This window comes from Myiozetetes cayanensis, unplaced genomic scaffold (assembly GCF_022539395.1).
Source record: "Myiozetetes cayanensis isolate MyiCay16 unplaced genomic scaffold, myiCay2020 scf36, whole genome shotgun sequence".
Lineage (NCBI taxonomy): Eukaryota > Metazoa > Chordata > Aves > Passeriformes > Tyrannidae > Myiozetetes > Myiozetetes cayanensis.
Genome location: NW_026087588.1, coordinates 166,735 through 185,443, shown reverse-complemented (window position 1 = coordinate 185,443; position 18,709 = coordinate 166,735). Strand labels below are relative to the sequence as shown.

Here is an 18,709-nt window from a genome sequence, read left to right as displayed (position 1 = left end):
GGCAGTGCTGGTGGGACATGAAAATCCTTCTCCCTCAGCACAGGCTGGAACAGAGGCCTCCAGAGGCCTCATTCTTGTGTGATTATCTGCCAGACTTGCAGTGGGTGTTGGCTCAGCTCAGCCCTGGGCTCGCTCTGCTCAGCAGAAGCTGCATTTGACCCCCAGCCCCAAAGGCAGTGAGGAGCAGCCACTGTCACCCTCAGCCCTGCTGCTCCAGCTGCAGGCACAGCAGGGCCTGGAGTGACCTCAGGGATGCACTGGTAGACAACTGCCCTACCTGCACATGGAGCTGCTGCTGTTCACTCCCAACATGGGCCTGAAGGAGCAGAGAGGCAGGATGGCCACTTCCCAGGGAGCATCTCTTCCCAGGTAAATGCAGGGAGTGCAGCTGTGGAGCTTGGAGCCTGCATCTGGGGGGAAAAAAAGGCAACAACTAAAAACCACCTAAAAGCACAGTTCCAAATGAGCATTTCAGGTCTGAGTCCCAGCTCCACAGGTTTTTGGACGCCTTGGAGGCAGCACACTCAGGTTCCAGACACACTGGCTGTCCTGGCTGCAGCACATTTAAGGAGCTGCACGAAGGTACCTGAGCACACAGACTTTGCCCCAGGGAACAGAGCCAGCCCCACCACCAGGGGAAGGCCAGCTGAACTGCTCCTGTCCTGGTGCCATTGCCATGGTAGGAGGGCTCACTTACCCGTGAGAGCTTCAGTTTTTCTAAGGGCTTGTAAGGCCCAGGAAGATTTATTTAGAGGCAAAGCTGAGAGAGGCTGGTAGCTGTGCCAGGTTTAGAAGCAGCAGCTGTGGGAAGGGAAGCAATACACACAGAGCTCCTCCAGCCTGCCCAGGGTCAGGAGGAGACACTCATTGAGAAACCCCGTGGTCTTGCACAGAGAGAAAAGTGCAGCTTGGTTAGTTGTTTCCTGACCTCACTGGTGCCACAGCCTCCATCCTCTCCAGTCCCTTGGCCAGCACAGCAGTTTGGATTTGATCTCTTCATTTCCAAGCAGTTGTTCTTCCAGCACAACATGTTGGAAACAGGCTGGAAAGCTGCTCTGGCCTAGCTACTGCAGATCTTGAATAGCAGTCACCTACAAAAACAAGAGGCACAGCATAAAATCCTTGCAGCAGTGAGCAGCCCCTGAACTGGGCACAAGGCAGGTTACTTACTGTGTTCTCCAGGGCAGCAGGAGCTGAGCATAACTTACAGGCATTTGGGCTGTGCCTCAGAAGCAGCTCAGACCTTGAATCTTATCCCTGTTCCTCACCTGCTGCATCTTGTTCCCTTTCCTGACTTGGGTGACTTTCCTGAGGTAGTGGGCCAGGTGATAAATCAGTTTGCTGTGGTGCTACAGAGCTGAAATCACTCCTGGGTGGGACAGAAATAGCACCTTGCTCTCAGACATGGGAGTGAGGAGGACATTTCTTTTCAGGAATCTGTAAAATTCCATTGGGCCCAGCTGGTTGTTGCAACTTCCAAGCCTTTGCCACTGCAGCTTCTTCCCATGAGGTCCAGGTCACTTCAGATGTGCAGGGCAGGAGAGGCAAATTCTTCTCAAAATTGTTGACAGTTCAAGCAATTTTAACAGTGCAGCTTTCCCAGAGCTGTGGGGTCTTCTAAGATTTACAGAATCTCACAATAACCCCTAGATCGACCAAAACCACACCACGGTGGAGGTGCGGAAAAGAAGCCCGGGGAGGATTTTCCATCACTCTGAGGTTGAGTGGGTAAGGTGGTGGTACAGGACCAGGTTGTGAAGCCTGGACTACATGAAAACTACCTCTCAGCACTTCCTTGACTAATTCCTTGACTTTCTACTAGTCAATGGGATGACAGGATGTGATGGTCCAAACAGGCATTTAAAAAAAGTTATAGTGAAGAGGGTGCTCATCATACTCATGATTTTGAATAGTTTATTAAATGAAAGGTGAAGCATCAGTTTTAAATTGTACAAAAGGAAAAAAAAAAAACCTCATATTGTAAATGTACAATTTACAGAATTACTAGCAAAACCAATCAAGGAGACACTCATAATACAAAAAACCTATAGACTGCAAACTGAACTGGAGACCCATTGCAGGTACCGTGATCATCAATGTTTGTTATACAGTATTCTACAATGTTAAATTAGGAATCAGTTTTCCACACAGAGGACTGTGAAGCACAAGGTTTGTCTGAGAATGACTCAAACCGGGCAGCATCTGCTCTGCCCCGACGCTCACGGGGTGCTGGTGAGCTGGGGCTGCAGCCGCTGGTGCCCCGGGCACGGGGGTGCCCGGGGGGGACACAGCTCGGTGCTGCAGTGCCATTCCTGCAGTGCCATTCCTGCAGTGGCAGGGCTGCAGTGCCAGTGCTGCTGGGCTTGATCCATCCCCACCCCCAGGGGGGAACGGCTGCAGGGCCTTGGGCAAACATTTTTGGCAACTGTGTCTGAGAAGTGCCCACGCTGGGAGAGAGGCCCCAGCCCCGGGCACTCAAGGGGTTGGGTTGGTTCCCAATAAGCTCCTAACAGAAAAAAGCTCTGTAATTATTCTGCAGTTGCTAAAAAATAAAAGCACCTCTGAAACTGCTGTGCTCTGAGTGGGTCAGTCTGGTTTGTATCTCAGCTGCTAATGGTGCAGTGCAGGAAGGAAGAGGAACGTTCTGGGGCAGGTTTTGGAGATCTGGAGTTGTGGAAGGCCACCTCTGCTGGTGTCAGGCCAGTCTAACTAAGGAGCAGCTACTAGGCAGAGTCATCAAATCGAAGCATAATGAAATTCCAAATTATTGAAGACACTGAAAAGAATCTCTTATTACAATGAATTAGCTGAGAATGTTTTGGGGTCTTTTTGATTTATTTTTTTAATGTTTTTAGCTTTTTTGAAAAATCATATTTTTTTTCCAAAGAATTACTCTCAATATGCACAGTTAACACTGAAAATGTAGCTGTAGTCCATTGTAAGCTTAAGAACTTCACCATCTAAGCACAAATTTCTATGCAGCACATACAGTACTTCTAACTGGCAAAATTAATTTACAAAAATAGCGGAAAAGGGTATTTACGGCATGGAAAGTAGACTTTGTTTTATGGTACAGGAAAATTACTTTTCATATGCTAAAGTGATCCTTTCCCCCACCCTTGGACTATTTTTTTTTTAATAGGAAAGTTGCTGTTTATGTACCTTGGGTTGGCAGGCTTGAAGTAGGTAGTAAAAACAGCAAAGTGATTACTTGAGAACCATTTGTGTGTTTTACTGAGAATACTTTATTTGCTGGTATAAGTTGCTAAAAATGCACAGAGCAAGTACCAATAGAAAATTTACTGTTTTGTGTCCCCATGTGCTATATAAAATGAATGTTACACAGCATCTGTTGGAAAAGTGGCTTCATGGACATCTCTTACTTTATGTCCCATTATAAATAAAAATAAATCTTCTCAAGAGTATAAAATCTGGGTTTATCATATCAGAATCTGAAATTTTTTGGCAGAGATGCACATCATTAGGATTCTACCCTCTTCTCTGAGAGTGTTCTTCTCCATGCCTGGGAGCGGACAGGAGCGTACCATAATGTGAATCAGATCCAGTGTGTTCAAAAACACTCCTCTGTAGCCAGAACGACCTGCTTACAGCATCCTTGCTAGTCAGTGGCTGATAGGCATAGGTTTAATAAAAATGGCTAGCTTTGAAAACATAAAAAGGCAAATGTTAAAACTGTTTTAAATTGTACAGCAGAAAAATAAAGTTAAAAAGTTCTGTTTTCACTCAATGTTGTTTTCAGAAAACATATGTAGAACAGTGTTTATTTTGACAGCTGTCTTAACAATTTAAAACTTCCTCCTCATCCAGAAAAAAAAAAAAAATCTGTATTAGGACAGTCAAGAACAGGGATACAAATGATTCTCTAGGTCAGCCCTTCTGAGGTGACTGGAGTGGCCAACATTCCCGGGTGTCACTGAGGAGCTCCTCTTCTCTCCGTCACCACAAAAAGGGGTTGACCTCGATCATTTGGTTAAAAATCAAACCGTATCACATCAAAAGTGTGGTTTCCATACAAGCTATCACAGTATATAGGCCTCTAGCTCTAAACAATAGAGTTCCAAGTTTGTAAAACGTCTTCCCAGACTTCAGAACATGGGCATGCCAAATCCCTGCGGAGGGAGGGAAAAGACAGCGTTACGTGGGGCGGGGCGGGGGGCAGGGCTGGGGGGGCACAGCACACAAGGCCTTACTGAGTCGTCCTCGATGATGGCGGCAGAGTCGAAGAAGTCCGGCCGCAGCTCCGCGCGCTCCCGCCGGTTCCGCGACGGCGGCTGCAAAAGGAGGGACAGCTGCCAGGGTACCCTCCCCGCCAGGGAGCGCCCACACCCAGGGGCCTGGCCTGGGTGCGTGCCCTGGAGTCTGTTTGCATGCTCTCTCTATGCCCATCATCAAGGACTTGCCTAAGGATTTGCTGACTTAAGGACATTCCTGTGTTGGCTGCACTGAAATTCTCTTAACTGTCTTGATGCTTTTCAGTTTATGGTGGAACTTGAGCTCTGACATGGTCAAGAAAGGATTTAGAACAAAAAAGGTCCTGATGATAAGATACTGTTGTGAGGATCAAACCCTTGGTGGTTTCCTTCCCCAGGAGCACAAGAGTAAATGTGAGCTGCCCTAGCTTGATCAGTTCCTTCCCTTCCTTGCCTTGGCTGTTACTTGGCAATCCCATGAATGCTGGCAGTAACCTCAGTGTTCAGCAGCTGCAACTGAATCAGAACCTAAATTCTCTCTCCAAGGCATTACAGCCCAGTCCTGCCTAAAGTAACCTCTGCCTTACTGTGCAGATACGGAAGGAGAAACGCAAAGGCTTAAAAATGGTGGAATGCAAACCGCTCGCTTCTCCCATTTCCCAAGGAAGCCCTCATTCCAGAGGGGGAGGGCCAGGGAGGTTCCAAATGCTGCAAAGGAACTCCTGCCTGGAGCCACTGCAGCACCTGAAAGGACCTGAGGCTGCCAGTGATGACAGAACCTGTTTGGAAGCAGTTCCAGTGTAAGGAACTCCAGGGAGCATTGGGAGCACTGCAGCTCTTTGACACTCAGGCAACTGGAAATCAGGCTCAAAACTTCAGACGTTTTTGTTGGCACATCTAAAATTGCTTTTAAATTATCTTTCAACCTTTTAAAACTTGCCATTAGTGAGATTTACTGACCAGATCAATGACCATCGTGTCCTCGAACTCCTCATTCATGTCCTCTAGCTGACCTCGTGAGGACATCATGACATCTTCAAAGATGGGCTCCGCGTCGTCCTCCATTAGACCTCGTCTGAGCAAACAAAGACTAAGTCATTTCCAGGCACTTAAACTGCCCAGCCATCATCTTTGTCATTAAAAGTCTATCCTTTAATGCCTTCCCCCAAACCCTATTCTGACTAAAGCCACACTCTCTAATATGAGTGGGAGGAAAACTGTCTGTAAAACCCAGCCCAGCACTGGCAGAGGCTGAAGCAGCAAGTCCCATGGAACTGCACTGTAAACAGGGATCAAATATGCCCTCAACAAGGGCAGGGCAATAACCTCTCTGTGTTTGCTTGCCCTTTTCCAAGGAGTGACACTGGATCACAGTAAATCCCTGGGAATCCAGCAGTGAATCCAGGTCCAGTTTCTAAGACTGTAAGGATTCCTGAGGGAGTGGGTGGGATCAGCACCAGAGCATGTGGTGCTTCAGTGTTCACCACGTGTGTTCCTCCATCCATGCTCAGGGGGACACCTCGGCTGGAGATGCTGTACAGGACACAGAGCAGCTCGGGGGAAGCAGGAATTGCTGCCAGTGACAGACAGGGGCCTGTCTGCCAGACGTTTCAGCCCTGCTGTCCCATCCAGGCTCTGACAGAGGGACACTGGGAGCACTTACACTGCGTGCCTTACTCCAGTCCTGCCTTTCATGTAGTTCATTCCTGTCCTGTCCTTCCGATTGAGATCCTCCAGCTTCTGCTGGCCCAGCCACGAGATCTGCATCTGGGGACTGACATGGGACAGTGTCAGGACAGTGACACTTCTGAGCTGGCTATTCACAGACAGCATCTATCTCCAAGTTCTATGTCTGGCCATGCTTCAGATCAGGGTAATTAAATCACATTCACCACTGTACATGTCTTCTGGATTCCCTTCACAACTTGGCTTCTCTCACTGTTCATGCACAAAAAAATCCATTAATAAAACCAGGTATGGGAAGCACTGACATTGCTCCTTCATTGGGAACAGGCACCTGGAGTGGGAGCACTTCTACAATTTATTATTAAATCCTTCACTGTCTCAGATTAGGCAAAATATGAGCAAGCCTAGAGCCAAATGAATAATGGACACAGGCTTTAAAACATCCCACAGCATGAAAACCAGATTGTTTTTACACACAGACCCTGATCAGCATCACCTTGAGGGTCAGTTCCTCACCCACATGTAAATACATGCCAGGCTGCACCAACAATGCCCCTGAGCCCAGCAGAGCCAGCAGTGCCTCTGGGGGGATTTATTTGTGCCCAGCACAAAGGAACAGCAGCAAGGCCAGTGCAGCCCTTCCAGAGCAACAACAGGTTGTGTTTCACGATGCCTCTTGTAGGACTGACAGGATAAACTGGGATAAGCCATGGGAAAACAGCTGAGACCCAGGCATTCCTCTGGCCAGGATTAACCTCTGAGTTCAGCAAGAGAACCTCAACTGAGGCAGGGGGAGAGAAAAGAACAGCCACAGGTCTTCCAGAGAAGCACTTCAACCCAGCCCGGGGCCACAAACACTGAGAGGATTTAACCACGGCTGTGTGATGAAGCTATGAGATAATATTGGCATAAGACATTTCCACTATTATTTCATTGCAACAAAGTCTTCCCGGGACTTGAAGAGAATGGAAGTCTTGCTGAGCTATAGCCAGGGCATGTCCAGGTGGTTTTGCAAAGAAAACTGCACCCACGGGGCCACAGGCTAAGACTATTGTGTAAGTCATAAGCCACTCCTTTGCCTGGCTCTCTGTATTCAATCCTGCAATTCCAGTACTTACTTGTGTAAAAAGTCCTGTTCAGATCCCTGCTCCGACTCGTGCTCCTGGATCTGCTCCCCCATTTGCCTGGTGTTCTCCCTCAGGACGGTGGAGGTGAGCTGTGGTGCCTGCAGTGCCCCTGGAGTGTGGATGTTCTCGTTCCTGCTCAGCCAGGAGCCCTCCAGGCTCTCATCTGGAGACAACATTGAAATCACTGCTGCACTTCTGGTAACTGCAGGGCAGCATTAGACAGGTGTGCACTGAGGGATCAGCTGGGGAAATGCTTGGAATGGGAAGGTTTTCAGCTCTAATTTTATATTCTGTTTTTCTAAGTATTACTACCAGTTATTCCCAGCAATAACAGCAGTTTAAAACAGAAATACTGAACAAACACAGAAATTATTCCAAACAAAACCTCCATCGCCGGGCATCCTGCACACATCTAACCAAGGTCATTCCCAATCCCTGAGTTTACAGTCTCAGCATAAGACAGGTAATCTCATATGTGTACAGCAACCAAGAGAAAGGTAAACACCAAGAGGAGGGTGGAGCACAAACCCCAAAATGTGGTCAGCCCAGACCGTTAGAGACGTCAGTCAGAACATCCGAGGGGGGCACAGAGGGGGCACTTGGCACAGGGATCAGCATCTCAAGGGGACTGCAGGTCCAGCTGGGATGTCATGCTGGGATTGGGATTGGGAAGGGAGCAAATCAGAGAGGAGGGAACAGGGGGGACTTAAGGAGAGTGGGACAGGGCAGGTAAGTGCACCAGACACATGGAGAAAAACAGGAAGTTGCTGGAGCGATGCAAGTTAGAGGGGAGATGAGAACAGAGATGGCAGGATCACAGATTTCCTGTCAGGATGTGTGGTGAGAAAGGAGATGGGGATCTTGATGGACCTGTCCATTCTTCCTATGCCTTTTACTACCCTTTGGGGTTGTCTAAAAAGCTACCTGTTTTTTCTTGAATTTACCTTTGAATCTCTTTTATGTTAGGGATTTAAAAAAAAAAAATCCTATTGATTTCCTCAAGGCACCGGGAAAAAATGTCCCAGAGCACATTTGCTCTCAGGAGCAACAGGGAACGTCCTCAAGCCCAGTCTGCTGAACCCTGAATGTCCTGCACTTAGGGCACAAAGGAACCAGAGGGGACTGGATGTGGTTCTCTGGTGCCAGGATAGTTTCTGTAGTGACCTTGCTCTTATTTTAGATCCTTTATCGAGAAAAAGAAAAAAAAAAAAAAGGAGCTACTCAAATGCAAAGTGTTGGAAATCAATTGTCCCTTCTTGATCATTGAAAAGGGGACACAAAGAGCACAAAAGAGGCAAACAATGCCTAAAAACTATGTCAGAAGGCTGAGATTTGCCTTACAGGGAAGCAAAGGTGCAACTGCACTTCCCAGGGGAAAAAAAGGATATTGGCAAATACAGTAAAATATAATGAAAACGGTATCGAGAGGAAAGAAAGAAACCTGAGCAGTTGAATTGTGTGAAAATCTTGGCATCCTGAAGGAAGGAAAGCAGTGTCGGAGGGAAGGGACCAGTGTTTCCCTACACTCCAGGCTGGCTGTGAGGAATAGGAGCTGGTGCAGGACTGAACACAGGCTGCAGGGGAGAAGGGACCTGGCTGTACAAGTGCTCAGGGGCACACTTCTGAGGAGTATTTTGGGAAATTGTCGTATATTCAGGCAAACTGGCTTTAGATTCCTCACTGAGGAGTTACTATCATAGACACTGACCCTGAAAACCCTCTGAAGTTTAAAGATCCCACTTACACCTACTCTGTAGTGGAACAGTAAATTAATATTCACAAAAGTGCACACAGGTGGACCAGGAACAGGTGCAACCTTGTAAAAAATCTGCTGTCCCAGCCAACTTCCTGATGGACATGCCTGAAGTCTCAGAAAGAGTAGATGCAGATACTGGATATCAGCACCTATTAACACATATCAACACATTTTAACAAAAAGGGTGTCTTTTTACTGCTCTCCAGTGGTCCTGCAAAACCAGAGACTGACAGGAGAATTTCTGCCTGGGGTTTCTGCAGCTCCCTGTGAATGAACAGTGGCCCCAGCGGGGAGCACAGGCACACCACCTGCAGTCCAGGAGTGAGGAGGGAGCAGTGCAGGTCAATTCTGGAGCAGACAAACAAGAACATTTCCCATAAGGACACGTTCAAGCCCAACAGAACTTGCAGAACTTGCAGAGCAGATGCCTTGTTTCTGTTCCATAGAGAGAAAATATCCTGTATTTCTGCCTTAGCTAACAAAGCCCCAGGGCTCCTGAGGGGGAGAGCAGTGACACAGGCACAGAGTGACACACACACGTGGAGACACCCAGACAAACCTTCCACTCTCTTTTTGTGGAGGGGGGGTCGGCCCTTCTTGTTCCTCACGGAGGAGGCTTTGCTGCTGCTGCTGCCGCTGTTCACTGACATCCTGTCGTCCTCCCCGCCCGTCACCAGCGAGTTCCTGTAGGAGATGAGGGGCAGCCACACGTCCTCCCTCCTCTCCATCATCTGCTCCGTCAGGAACTTCTCCAGGTAGGTGTGACTGCAAACACAAGACAAGGAACTGGGGGTAACCTGGGCACTGTGCCAGCACACAGGCTGTGCTGCAGCCACTCCTGCAGGGTGTCCTCTGGCAACTCGGGGCAAGGAAAAGGGTTCCTTCAAATGCAAGAGGTTATTTTTCCATAGAGTCTGAAAATGTGGGCCACTGTCAGAAGTCCAGTGCACAAGTGTTAACTGCAGGGAGGAGCCAAACTCCCCTCCTGGGCTGGGGGGCACACAAGTTGTTTTCTTTGTCCAGGGGTTACTTAATGATGGTATTGGAAGTAATCCCTAAAATGAACATGCAAAGGTCCACAGAAGTGACTCTAACGAGTTTCAGGCTGCAGAAGCAAACATTCAGGAGCTGGTAAAGGAACTCAGGTACTGCAGCATCACTTCCTGCACCCTTCAGTCACCACTGCCTCTAAAACCACCTTGCCACGCTGGCAGCAGTGGAGTCACCCCCACACATTCCACAGCAAATGCACGATTTTCCTCTGGTAGCTCATGGCAGCTTGGAGTTGTTCCACAGTCCTGTTGAAAAGAGGACAAGGAGCCACACTGGACATGCATGGCAACAATCACACCCAGTTTTCATGGGATTCTGTTCCGATTCAGTGAATGGGATGGATGACTTTGCTCAAGAAACTGCAGGTTCCTGTTTATTGTTTTATTCAATACTGTGAACACTTCTTCCTTCCGCTTTCATGTGTTCACTGAGTGACCCCCAAACCTGGCACTAATGGGAGTTTCTTGGTTTATTGTCTTTACAGAACCAAACAGTACAACTCGAGTGCTTCATTGGCTGTAGAGAATCCACCTCAAGGTGCCTTGGAAAGCAGGAAGTTTTTTTCTGCCTCCATTTCTATTTACAGAACTCGAGTGTGTGGTCAGAGCCAAACTGTGAGGGAGGAAAATGACATCACCTGGGATCCTTTACTGCCCAGATGCCAAACCTGAGACACCTTGTGCTCAGCATTTTGGAGGAGCTTCACACTGGCAGTTCTTACCAGCTTCAACAAAGGCAGAAACTCTGAATTTCCAGGACTAACACCACCAATACTGAGGCTCCACCTCATCCGACACCCACCAGTCAGTGTTTGGTCTAAGCCAACAGTCTCTTTGAGAGAAATAAATAGAAATAAACGCCTCCAAGGACAATCACCTCTCTTCTGTCCTACACTAATTCCTCAGGATTTCCCCTCTCTGTATCTGCCATGTGGATTTTAGTATAAAACATCAGTAAATAGTTGACTATCATATAAATATATAAATACAAACATTTAGTATAAAGCATTAGGATACATTTTTTTCCCCAGCTGTATGAGTCTGACACCTTAAGTGTAGAGTTTTGTATGAAATCCACAGATGTGAATGGGTCCCTAAACAGCTCTCCCAAATTCTGGAGGTCGCTCAGAAAACAAGAAGCCAAATAAATAAACACGACAGGAAAACTAAAAAAAAACCCAATGTTGCTGCTCCATTCCCAAACTGGAAACACCTCTCTTTCTTGCCCCAGATAAAACCTCAGCAGCAAAGAGGAGGGAAGAGGAGCCCTGTGGAAGAGGGCTGTGCTGCACTGACAGGAAGGCTGTTCTGGCCCAGGGCAGGTGTGTTGGGCAGGTAATTTGGGTTTGGAAGAAGGGAATTAACCCTTCATTCCCATTCCAAGCTGGAGAACTTCTGGCCCAGGCAGCCACACGCTCGTGGGACTGTGAGGGCTCTTCCTGAGGCTCCCGAGGAAGAGCTGGGGAGGGTCCCTGGGCAGGGGGGAGGGAAGGGATCCCGCACACGGACTCCCTGTGCACTGCACGAGCTGCAGAGAAGGGCAGATCAACCATCCCAGTCCAGCTGAGCCTCCTGGCAGAGGAGCACCCTGCACAGTCAGGGCAGCAGTGGAGGCAGCTCCAAGGAAATCTGAACACACACAGAGCTACACTGACTGTGCTCACAGTCACCCCAGCCAGGGGCACCCAGGGCATGTCTCAGCTCATCCTGAAGCAGCAGTTTAGCACAGAGCAGGTCAATCATGCCCTGGGGGACCTATTTCTTTTCCCTGATCTTCTGACTCAGCTGAGGTCAACGGCTCACAGATGACTACAGATGACTACAGTAAAGGCAGACACAACCGGGAGAAAATGGGCTCCAGCCCAGTCCTGCAGCAGCCAGTGGTTGTGTGTGTGGGCACCAGTGAGCAGCAGAACCTTGGAGGAGCACTTTAAATGCAGCACTGAAGGTGGAGGAACAAAGTGTCCTGAAGAACCGAAATTCATGCACAGGATCAGGTTAAATTAGACTGTCAGGCACAGAATGGTGGAACTGCAAAGGTCAGGCACTGCAGCAACCTGGGCACGAGTTAAACAGGGAACAGCCCAATGGCACTTAGACCAACAGGACTGGGAATCCACAGCTGTAAAATCCTGTTATCCCTAAGTCCTGTCCTGAAGAACAGGACAGAGGCTGACAAGATTCCAGTGAAGAGCAGCTCCACAAATGGAGTGCCAAGCTTACCAGCTGGATCATCCCATTCCCATCCTCACTGAGCTCTTTCTTCCGCAGTGTTTGTGAACTGACAAATTATTGACACAAAGTTCAATTGGTTCAAGTGTGTGTACATTAAAAATTACACAAAGTTACTCAGGATGTATTTCTTATCACACAGATAACATATCACACCATAACATTCATAATTCTTAACCCTAATAGCAAAGTCCTTTAAAACAAATGTATTCCCAGAGAAACTACAGCAAGGTTTGACAGAAAGAGTCAGCTGAGGTATTTATAGTTATTTATGACTTACACTGGTGGTCACAAAACTGACTGGGAAGATATCTATGACCATGAATCAGCAGATCTGGCAACTGTATTTTTTAAATGGTCATAAAGTTAATCAATTATTCTGTTCTACACTGGGCACATAGTGCTTTGCTGATTTTTGACTGAACACCTCTTCCAATATATTAAAATAAACAACAAATACCTGTTTACAATTTATGTAAACATCCAGCAGAAATGGATGGTTACAGCCTGTAATTTCCATGCACTACTAACATTTAATTTTTTTCTTCTAGCCTGAAAAAAAGAGTTTTTTATTTTCCGTGTCCCATGGGAAATTTTAAAGACCATTGTTTTGGGAGGTCTCAAACTCACCTCATCAGTGGACCTGACTTTCCTCGTCCCATTTATTTCTATTGCCTTGAAGTACAAAGCAATGAGTGTGTATGAAATGTCTCCCTGGGACCTTCCACAGCCCCAGGGATGGCAGAGCCCAGAGAAGCCAGAGAGGAACACACAGATTACTTACACAGTCTTTTTGTCCTGTCGCAGGAGTTTGGAGGAGAATTCACTGAGCACTTCGAGGAAAGCAAGGTTTGGAGGGGGGTAGTCTTGGCCTTTCTGGTTCTGGTATTTGAAGGCAAACTCTATGCCATCCCTACAGTAAAGAAACATTAACATGTTCAGACATGAACATTCATACAGAAGAGAATTTCCTGCCCCAAACTAAGCGCTTGATGAAGACATTTGTAACAAAATAAAAAGTTGCCCAGTCATGATCTGAATTTAGCAGCACCTTTCTAGACTTTCCTATGCAGCAGTTACATAAAAAGTTTTAACCTCCTTTAAAAGATTTCCAAAATATTTTTGGAATTCTTTAGATAGTGCCTCCAGAATCCCCAGTGGTGTGGGACAAAGAGCTATCCCCAGCTGTTGGACACAACCCACACGAGTGTGTAGAACACCACTGGCTTTACCTGAGCTAAACAAACACGGCCAATCCAATCAATTCCAACAAATAATTAGGTAGCAGCTGGTTTTCCTTCCTTTCCACACACAACCACGTACACCCCCCCATCATTTTCTACACAACCAGAAAACATACATAACTATCACAGGACCTGTTGAGATTACATACCTTTACAAAAGGCAAGCTGAACAAAAGCTTCAATCTCAAGTAATATAAAAATCTGGTTTATTTACCACCACTCACTTGTGCAGTGTGGCCACCGCCTCCCTTGTCTTGATCTGGTCCAAGCCGAAGGTGAGGGCGAAGCGCCGGGCCAGCTCCTTGATGCCACTGACGTGAGCAGAGGTCCTGTCCAGGTTGGGTCCCTGCTCCTGAACCAGCTCATTGAACAGCTGCAGAAGAAGCAGTTGGGAAAACTTGTGAGCTTAGAAACACTTTCACTGGGAAAGAGCTCATGTGTTCTTCACCTGTTCCACCTGAGAGTGGCCACTGCAGGGACTTTTTCACTGAGACGTAACAAGAGTCCCCGTGAGTACCCAGGATCTCTTCTGTCCAACTGCTGTTGGTAAGTGTCTCCACCTTGTACTTGTGTGGACAATAACTCAGACAGAGTCCTGCACCCCCCTTCCTGAACAGCATCTCTCCTGGTCCCAGCTCATCAGGCAGGTCCTGCACTCTCCTGCTGTTCTCTAACCCCCACCAGACCAGCCTGTCCTCAGAGTGTTCCCCCCTCCTGCCTGCCCAGCACTGCTGCTCCGACCCCAGGACAAGAATAAACTCCCAGTGGTTTTCCAGCCATGTCTCTCTCCTCCTGGCACTGCCATTTCCACCACATTTCCCTGACCTGCTGGTGAGAACATCCCAGGAGACAGTGTCAGGGACAATATTAAATCAGGCTGATTACATCTACTGTTCCTCTGATCTCCGCAAGCTCTGGTATGATGTAATTAATGACAACAGCTTAATTTGACAGGATTCCTGCTTGACAAACTCCTCCTGGCTGGTGCCTCTCACTCAGGGCCTTGCAAAGAGCCTGTCTCATTGCTTTTTCCTGAGCTGATGTTTGGCTGATGGTTCTCTGGCACTTGGCTTCCTCCTCTCCAGGTTTTAAACACAGGAGCTGCTTTGACACTCACCAACTCTTCTGGAAGCACATCTGTTTTATTCAAGTTCTCACAGATTTCCCTCAGCTTCCAGACTGCTGCAGGAAATCCCTCACTGCTCTGGAGTGAATTTTGGGAGGCCCAGCTGATTTGAGAACCTCTAATCTACAGCAGTAATTTCCCTGTGGCTGTAGCTGGTACTTCAAGGGCCTGAGTGGTGTTTAGTGCTGCTGTCAGTAGATGGATTTCATCATCAACCCAGTAATTTATGGTTGATGGAAAGCAATTTTTTTCAGGGGAAAAAACATGTCTAACAATACTGGACGACTTAATTAGCTTGAAATCTGAGAAATCTATCAGTATTTAGGCAAAACATAAGGAAGGTGCATTACCTCAGCAAATGATAAGAAATAGTCATCCTAATTCTTGTTCACTTGGGAGCAGTAAGCAAATGCCATGAACCAAACTGCCTTCAAGGTTCTTCTCTCCCTTCCTGCCATTTCTGTGTGACCAAAACTCTGCCAGAGTGGGTTTATGGAGACAGGGATTACTGAAACAGAGGAGCAGGGACAGCCTGACCTGGGAATAAGAGAATCTCCTGCCACAGGTGCAGCCTTTCTGCTTTGCTGTAAAGGGCACCTAAGGAAACCCTGCCCAGGATTGTCTGCACTGAACATTTCTAACAAAAATCAACATTCTTACCTGTTGCAAACTGAGGATGAGTGTCTTTGCACACTGGATTTTATCAATTTGCCTTGTTTTGCTCAGGGTTTCCTTAATGATATCTCCATAGTCATTGTAGTACTAGGAAAAAAGAAAAACCTCTTTACATTGAACCTCTTACACAATTTCTTACAGCTTTCCCAAAAGAAAGATTATTTGTAATTCTTGTTTTGAAAAGGCAGCAGTTGCCAAAAAAATTAGTCTCAAATCCAGATATGAAAATTTAACCTGCACCCAGTGCTAAGATAGGGAACTCCTGTATTTGTTATTATCTTTGGTAACAAATATGTTGAAAAACAAACAGAAGAGTATTTCCTGCCCCAAACTAAGGCCCTGGTGAAGGTCCATGGCTGACCCAGCCCAGCCTCCAAGCAGCAGGTGAGAGCAGAGCCAGCCCATGTGTGCAGCTCCTGGACAGGGAGGAGTTGGGTGGCCAAGGGAGGGATTCACTGAGGCCACAAAAGGGAGTGAGGAATTAGGCAGCTTCAAGCGCTCTTTTTCTCTGTGTGGTTGCTGGAAAGCACAGCCTCTGGTTCTGACCATCTGGGGAGAAAAGCCTGTATTGTCATTAAAACTTCCAGGCTGAGAACAGATTTTCTTCCCAAAATACTCTTTCAGCCTCATTAATATTTTTGCATTTGCAGCCACTTATTTTCATGCCCTCTGAAATGCTGCTCCTGCCTTCTTTGGTACAGAGACCCTTCCAGTTTGTGTTCTAAGACATCCCCACTTGCAGCAGTACTACACAAAGCTGGTTTTTTACTGCTGTCCTGTTTAAAACAACCTTCTCTCACAAAAAACCTGTCTCCTTATGGCAAGAACCGAGCTGGGAGACTGCCAGTGAAACATGACATCGATCAGAGAGCTTGTTGTGGATCCTAGGGATGAATGTGAGGAGCAGGAGCCGCTCTGGAAACACTCAGCACCTCCCAGGACCAGCCTTTGGTGCCGCGTTAACTAAGAAGGGAAAAATTCTTACAAAACAAGCCAATAAGGCTGAAAAAGCTTTCAGAAGTGTTTGACCTTTCCCTACTGCCCTGGAAGGGATGGAAAGAGGAGCCCTGGCACTACAGGGAGGATGCCCAGGGCCGTACCTTCATATAGTGTTTGAAGATATCGGCTGCCGCGTGCATGTCCACGATGTCGTAGATGATCAGCTTGCTGAAGGCAGCCAGAAGGTTTCTTCTCTTATGTAAAGCTTCTATTTTGTTGGCTTCATCTTCTTCATCTCCCTCTGAAAGCATCATCAATAACAAAGTGTTTGTGAGTAACTTGGGTTCCAAAGCAACGTTATGGAAGAGGAGCTCTCAGAAAAAAATCAATTCTTGACCATCAACAAGAAGGATTGTTGGGGAAGCTAAAACTAAAAGTGATCATTCTTGAGTCCTGTCTACTTCACAACATGACACACCACTGACCAAGGCTTGAGTAGTCCTGGACACGACCCACATGAGACTGAGTCACCTGTTTTCTTGCTGAATGCTTTTGCTTAACTTCTCAAACACAGGCCATTTGGAGCTGCTTCATCACCTTACTAAGCTATAATATTTAACAAAAGGAACATTAGAAGCAGCAATGCTTCTACTGCCTGCCTTGGATTTTCAGATGTGAAATCAATGGCTCTAAACAACAGGAAGCAAAACCCCGTTGGAAGAAGCACTAACACTGAATGGCAATGCCAGAGGGTATTCAGTCCCCATGCTTCACTCAGTGAGTGAAGATGAAACTACACATGTAAAGTGGTAAATATTATATCATATAATAAAAGCATATTCCACAACTTACAAAACCCCTTTAGAGCAAGAATACATTCTCTGAGACCTTAATTCCATACATGGCTGTCCCTGTGTGTGCTGCTGACATACTGAGCACAGCAGAAATTCAGATGTGTCCAAAAGAGCACTGCAGCACTCACTCAGCAGCTCTTCCCACAGTTTGACTGGGAATCCATCTCTTGTCCAAAGCTATTTAGGATTCAGACACTGGGCACCTCTGTAGTTGCATTTAGGCAGTTTATAACAGACCCCAGCAGCACCAGGTTATTTAAACCGAGGCCTAAATGACAAATCTGCCTCTCCCTGACTGAGGGGCAAAAACCTGAGCCATCCTTGTGAGGAGCAGAGATGGGCCCCTCAAACCCCCTCCTCTCGTGGTTCCCAGCCCAGAGCAACCAGTGCTGTGTCCAGATTGTCCCAGGCACTTTTCCAGTCTCCAAGCACACCAGGGATGTCCTCAGCTTGATGTGACTGTTCTGAGGGAGCACAAGGGCTGTTTATTTAGTGGCATCAGTATCTTCAGGCCTTCACTGTTTAGAGCTTTGCTGCCAAGCTTTGCCCTCAGGATCCTGTAACTCTGGTAACTCTGAAGGACTTTCCTCTATGTGCTGTTTCATTGTACTCCTTTCCCTTGAAGCCCTGTTAGATATTTCACATTCAGACCTCCCAAAAATAAAAGAAGGGACACTTCTGAACACACTGGAGCAAACTGATCAGAAAACTCCATTTTCTCCTTTCTTCTGTGTCTGTTATGAAAAAAAGCTAAGTAGAAAATACGAAAGCTTTGAGTACCCATGCTCTGGTTTTCATCATCTTGGTCAATGAAGACATGGTCCATGACAAAACTGAGCAGTTCTGACTGCAGGCCTGAGTCTGGGTTGAACACCAAGGGCTGCAGCCCTTCCCGACCCCCCGTCATCAGCTGGTGACTGAAGATCATCAGCAGGTCACAGAGCAGCATGAACGCCTGGAAGGCAAAGGGAATGAGTGCAGTGAGGAGCAGGTCACAGGAATACAAAATAAAATAAAATACCACTGGTTTTCTCTCCAGATATCCCCTGCTGTCACTAAATGGTTTCCTAAACTGTACTCGTTGTAGTTGCTTGTGTGCTGTGAAAAGTATCCACAAGGATTTTCTCTAACATGTAAATGCCTGGGAAATGCCTTTGGTTCCTGTGTAGGGAACTATGTTTCCTACCTCTTCCACATCCTGGAGCATTCAGATTAAATTTCCATTTCTTCTCTGTGAAAAGAACCCTAAATCTACCTGTGATCCAAGGGCTGCAGCCAAATTTGTAGTGAAGAAAAAAACACCTCTTTTGAAAAACAAAGCAAAAATATGAACAACATTATGAGGGAAAGTTCAAGCTGAGCCACTGTCAGATCCCAAAACTACAGAGAAGCAGCCATAGCACAGAAATTCTTGCAGAATTTCATCAACAATTCCTAAAAAAAAAAAAAAAAAAAAAAAAGGAAGTATCTGTGCACAGCTTTCAAAGCCAAGCAGGGCAGAACTGGCCACAATTTCTGCCCATTGCTGTCACACCCTCCTTACCTGAGGACAGAAGGCAGCCATCAGTACCCTCCCTGCTCCCCAGGATGGCTCATGTTGGGGTGTCACAGCCAGCTGTGAACATCTGCATCACACTCAACACCCGAGCACTTTCAGAGAGGACTTTTTAACCTTCTTAATTGCTCTGTTTTTAACCTCAGGTTCTGCAAACTTGAATTTCCCCAGTGAAGTCTTTGTGAGTTCCGACCCTAAGGGGCTCACTTATTTCTTGGAGTGTGGCATAAAACCTGTAAACTCTGTTCTGCC

At 46.9% G+C, this 18,709-nt stretch overlaps 1 protein-coding gene across 4 annotated transcripts in view; it reads right to left on the bottom strand.

Moving 5' to 3' along the window:
- Positions 1-1,897: 1,897 nt before the first annotated feature.
- STAG1 (stromal antigen 1) overlaps positions 1,898-18,709 on the bottom strand; it is a 155,231-nt gene continuing 138,419 nt past the window's right edge. For all 4 annotated transcript variants that reach the window (XM_050328118.1, XM_050328117.1, XM_050328120.1 and 1 more), the window contains 11 exons: positions 17,683-17,857; positions 16,210-16,349; positions 15,095-15,196; positions 13,533-13,681; positions 12,849-12,977; positions 9,340-9,545; positions 7,016-7,187; positions 5,875-5,985; positions 5,172-5,286; positions 4,212-4,292; positions 1,898-4,130 (listed from right to left, as the gene is read on the bottom strand). In XM_050328118.1, the coding sequence (XP_050184075.1) occupies positions 4,107-4,130; positions 4,212-4,292; positions 5,172-5,286; positions 5,875-5,985; positions 7,016-7,187; positions 9,340-9,545; positions 12,849-12,977; positions 13,533-13,681; positions 15,095-15,196; positions 16,210-16,349; positions 17,683-17,857 (1,404 nt within the window). In that variant the 3' untranslated portion in view covers positions 1,898-4,106. The remainder of the gene's footprint in view (positions 4,131-4,211; positions 4,293-5,171; positions 5,287-5,874; positions 5,986-7,015; positions 7,188-9,339; positions 9,546-12,848; positions 12,978-13,532; positions 13,682-15,094; positions 15,197-16,209; positions 16,350-17,682; positions 17,858-18,709) is intronic.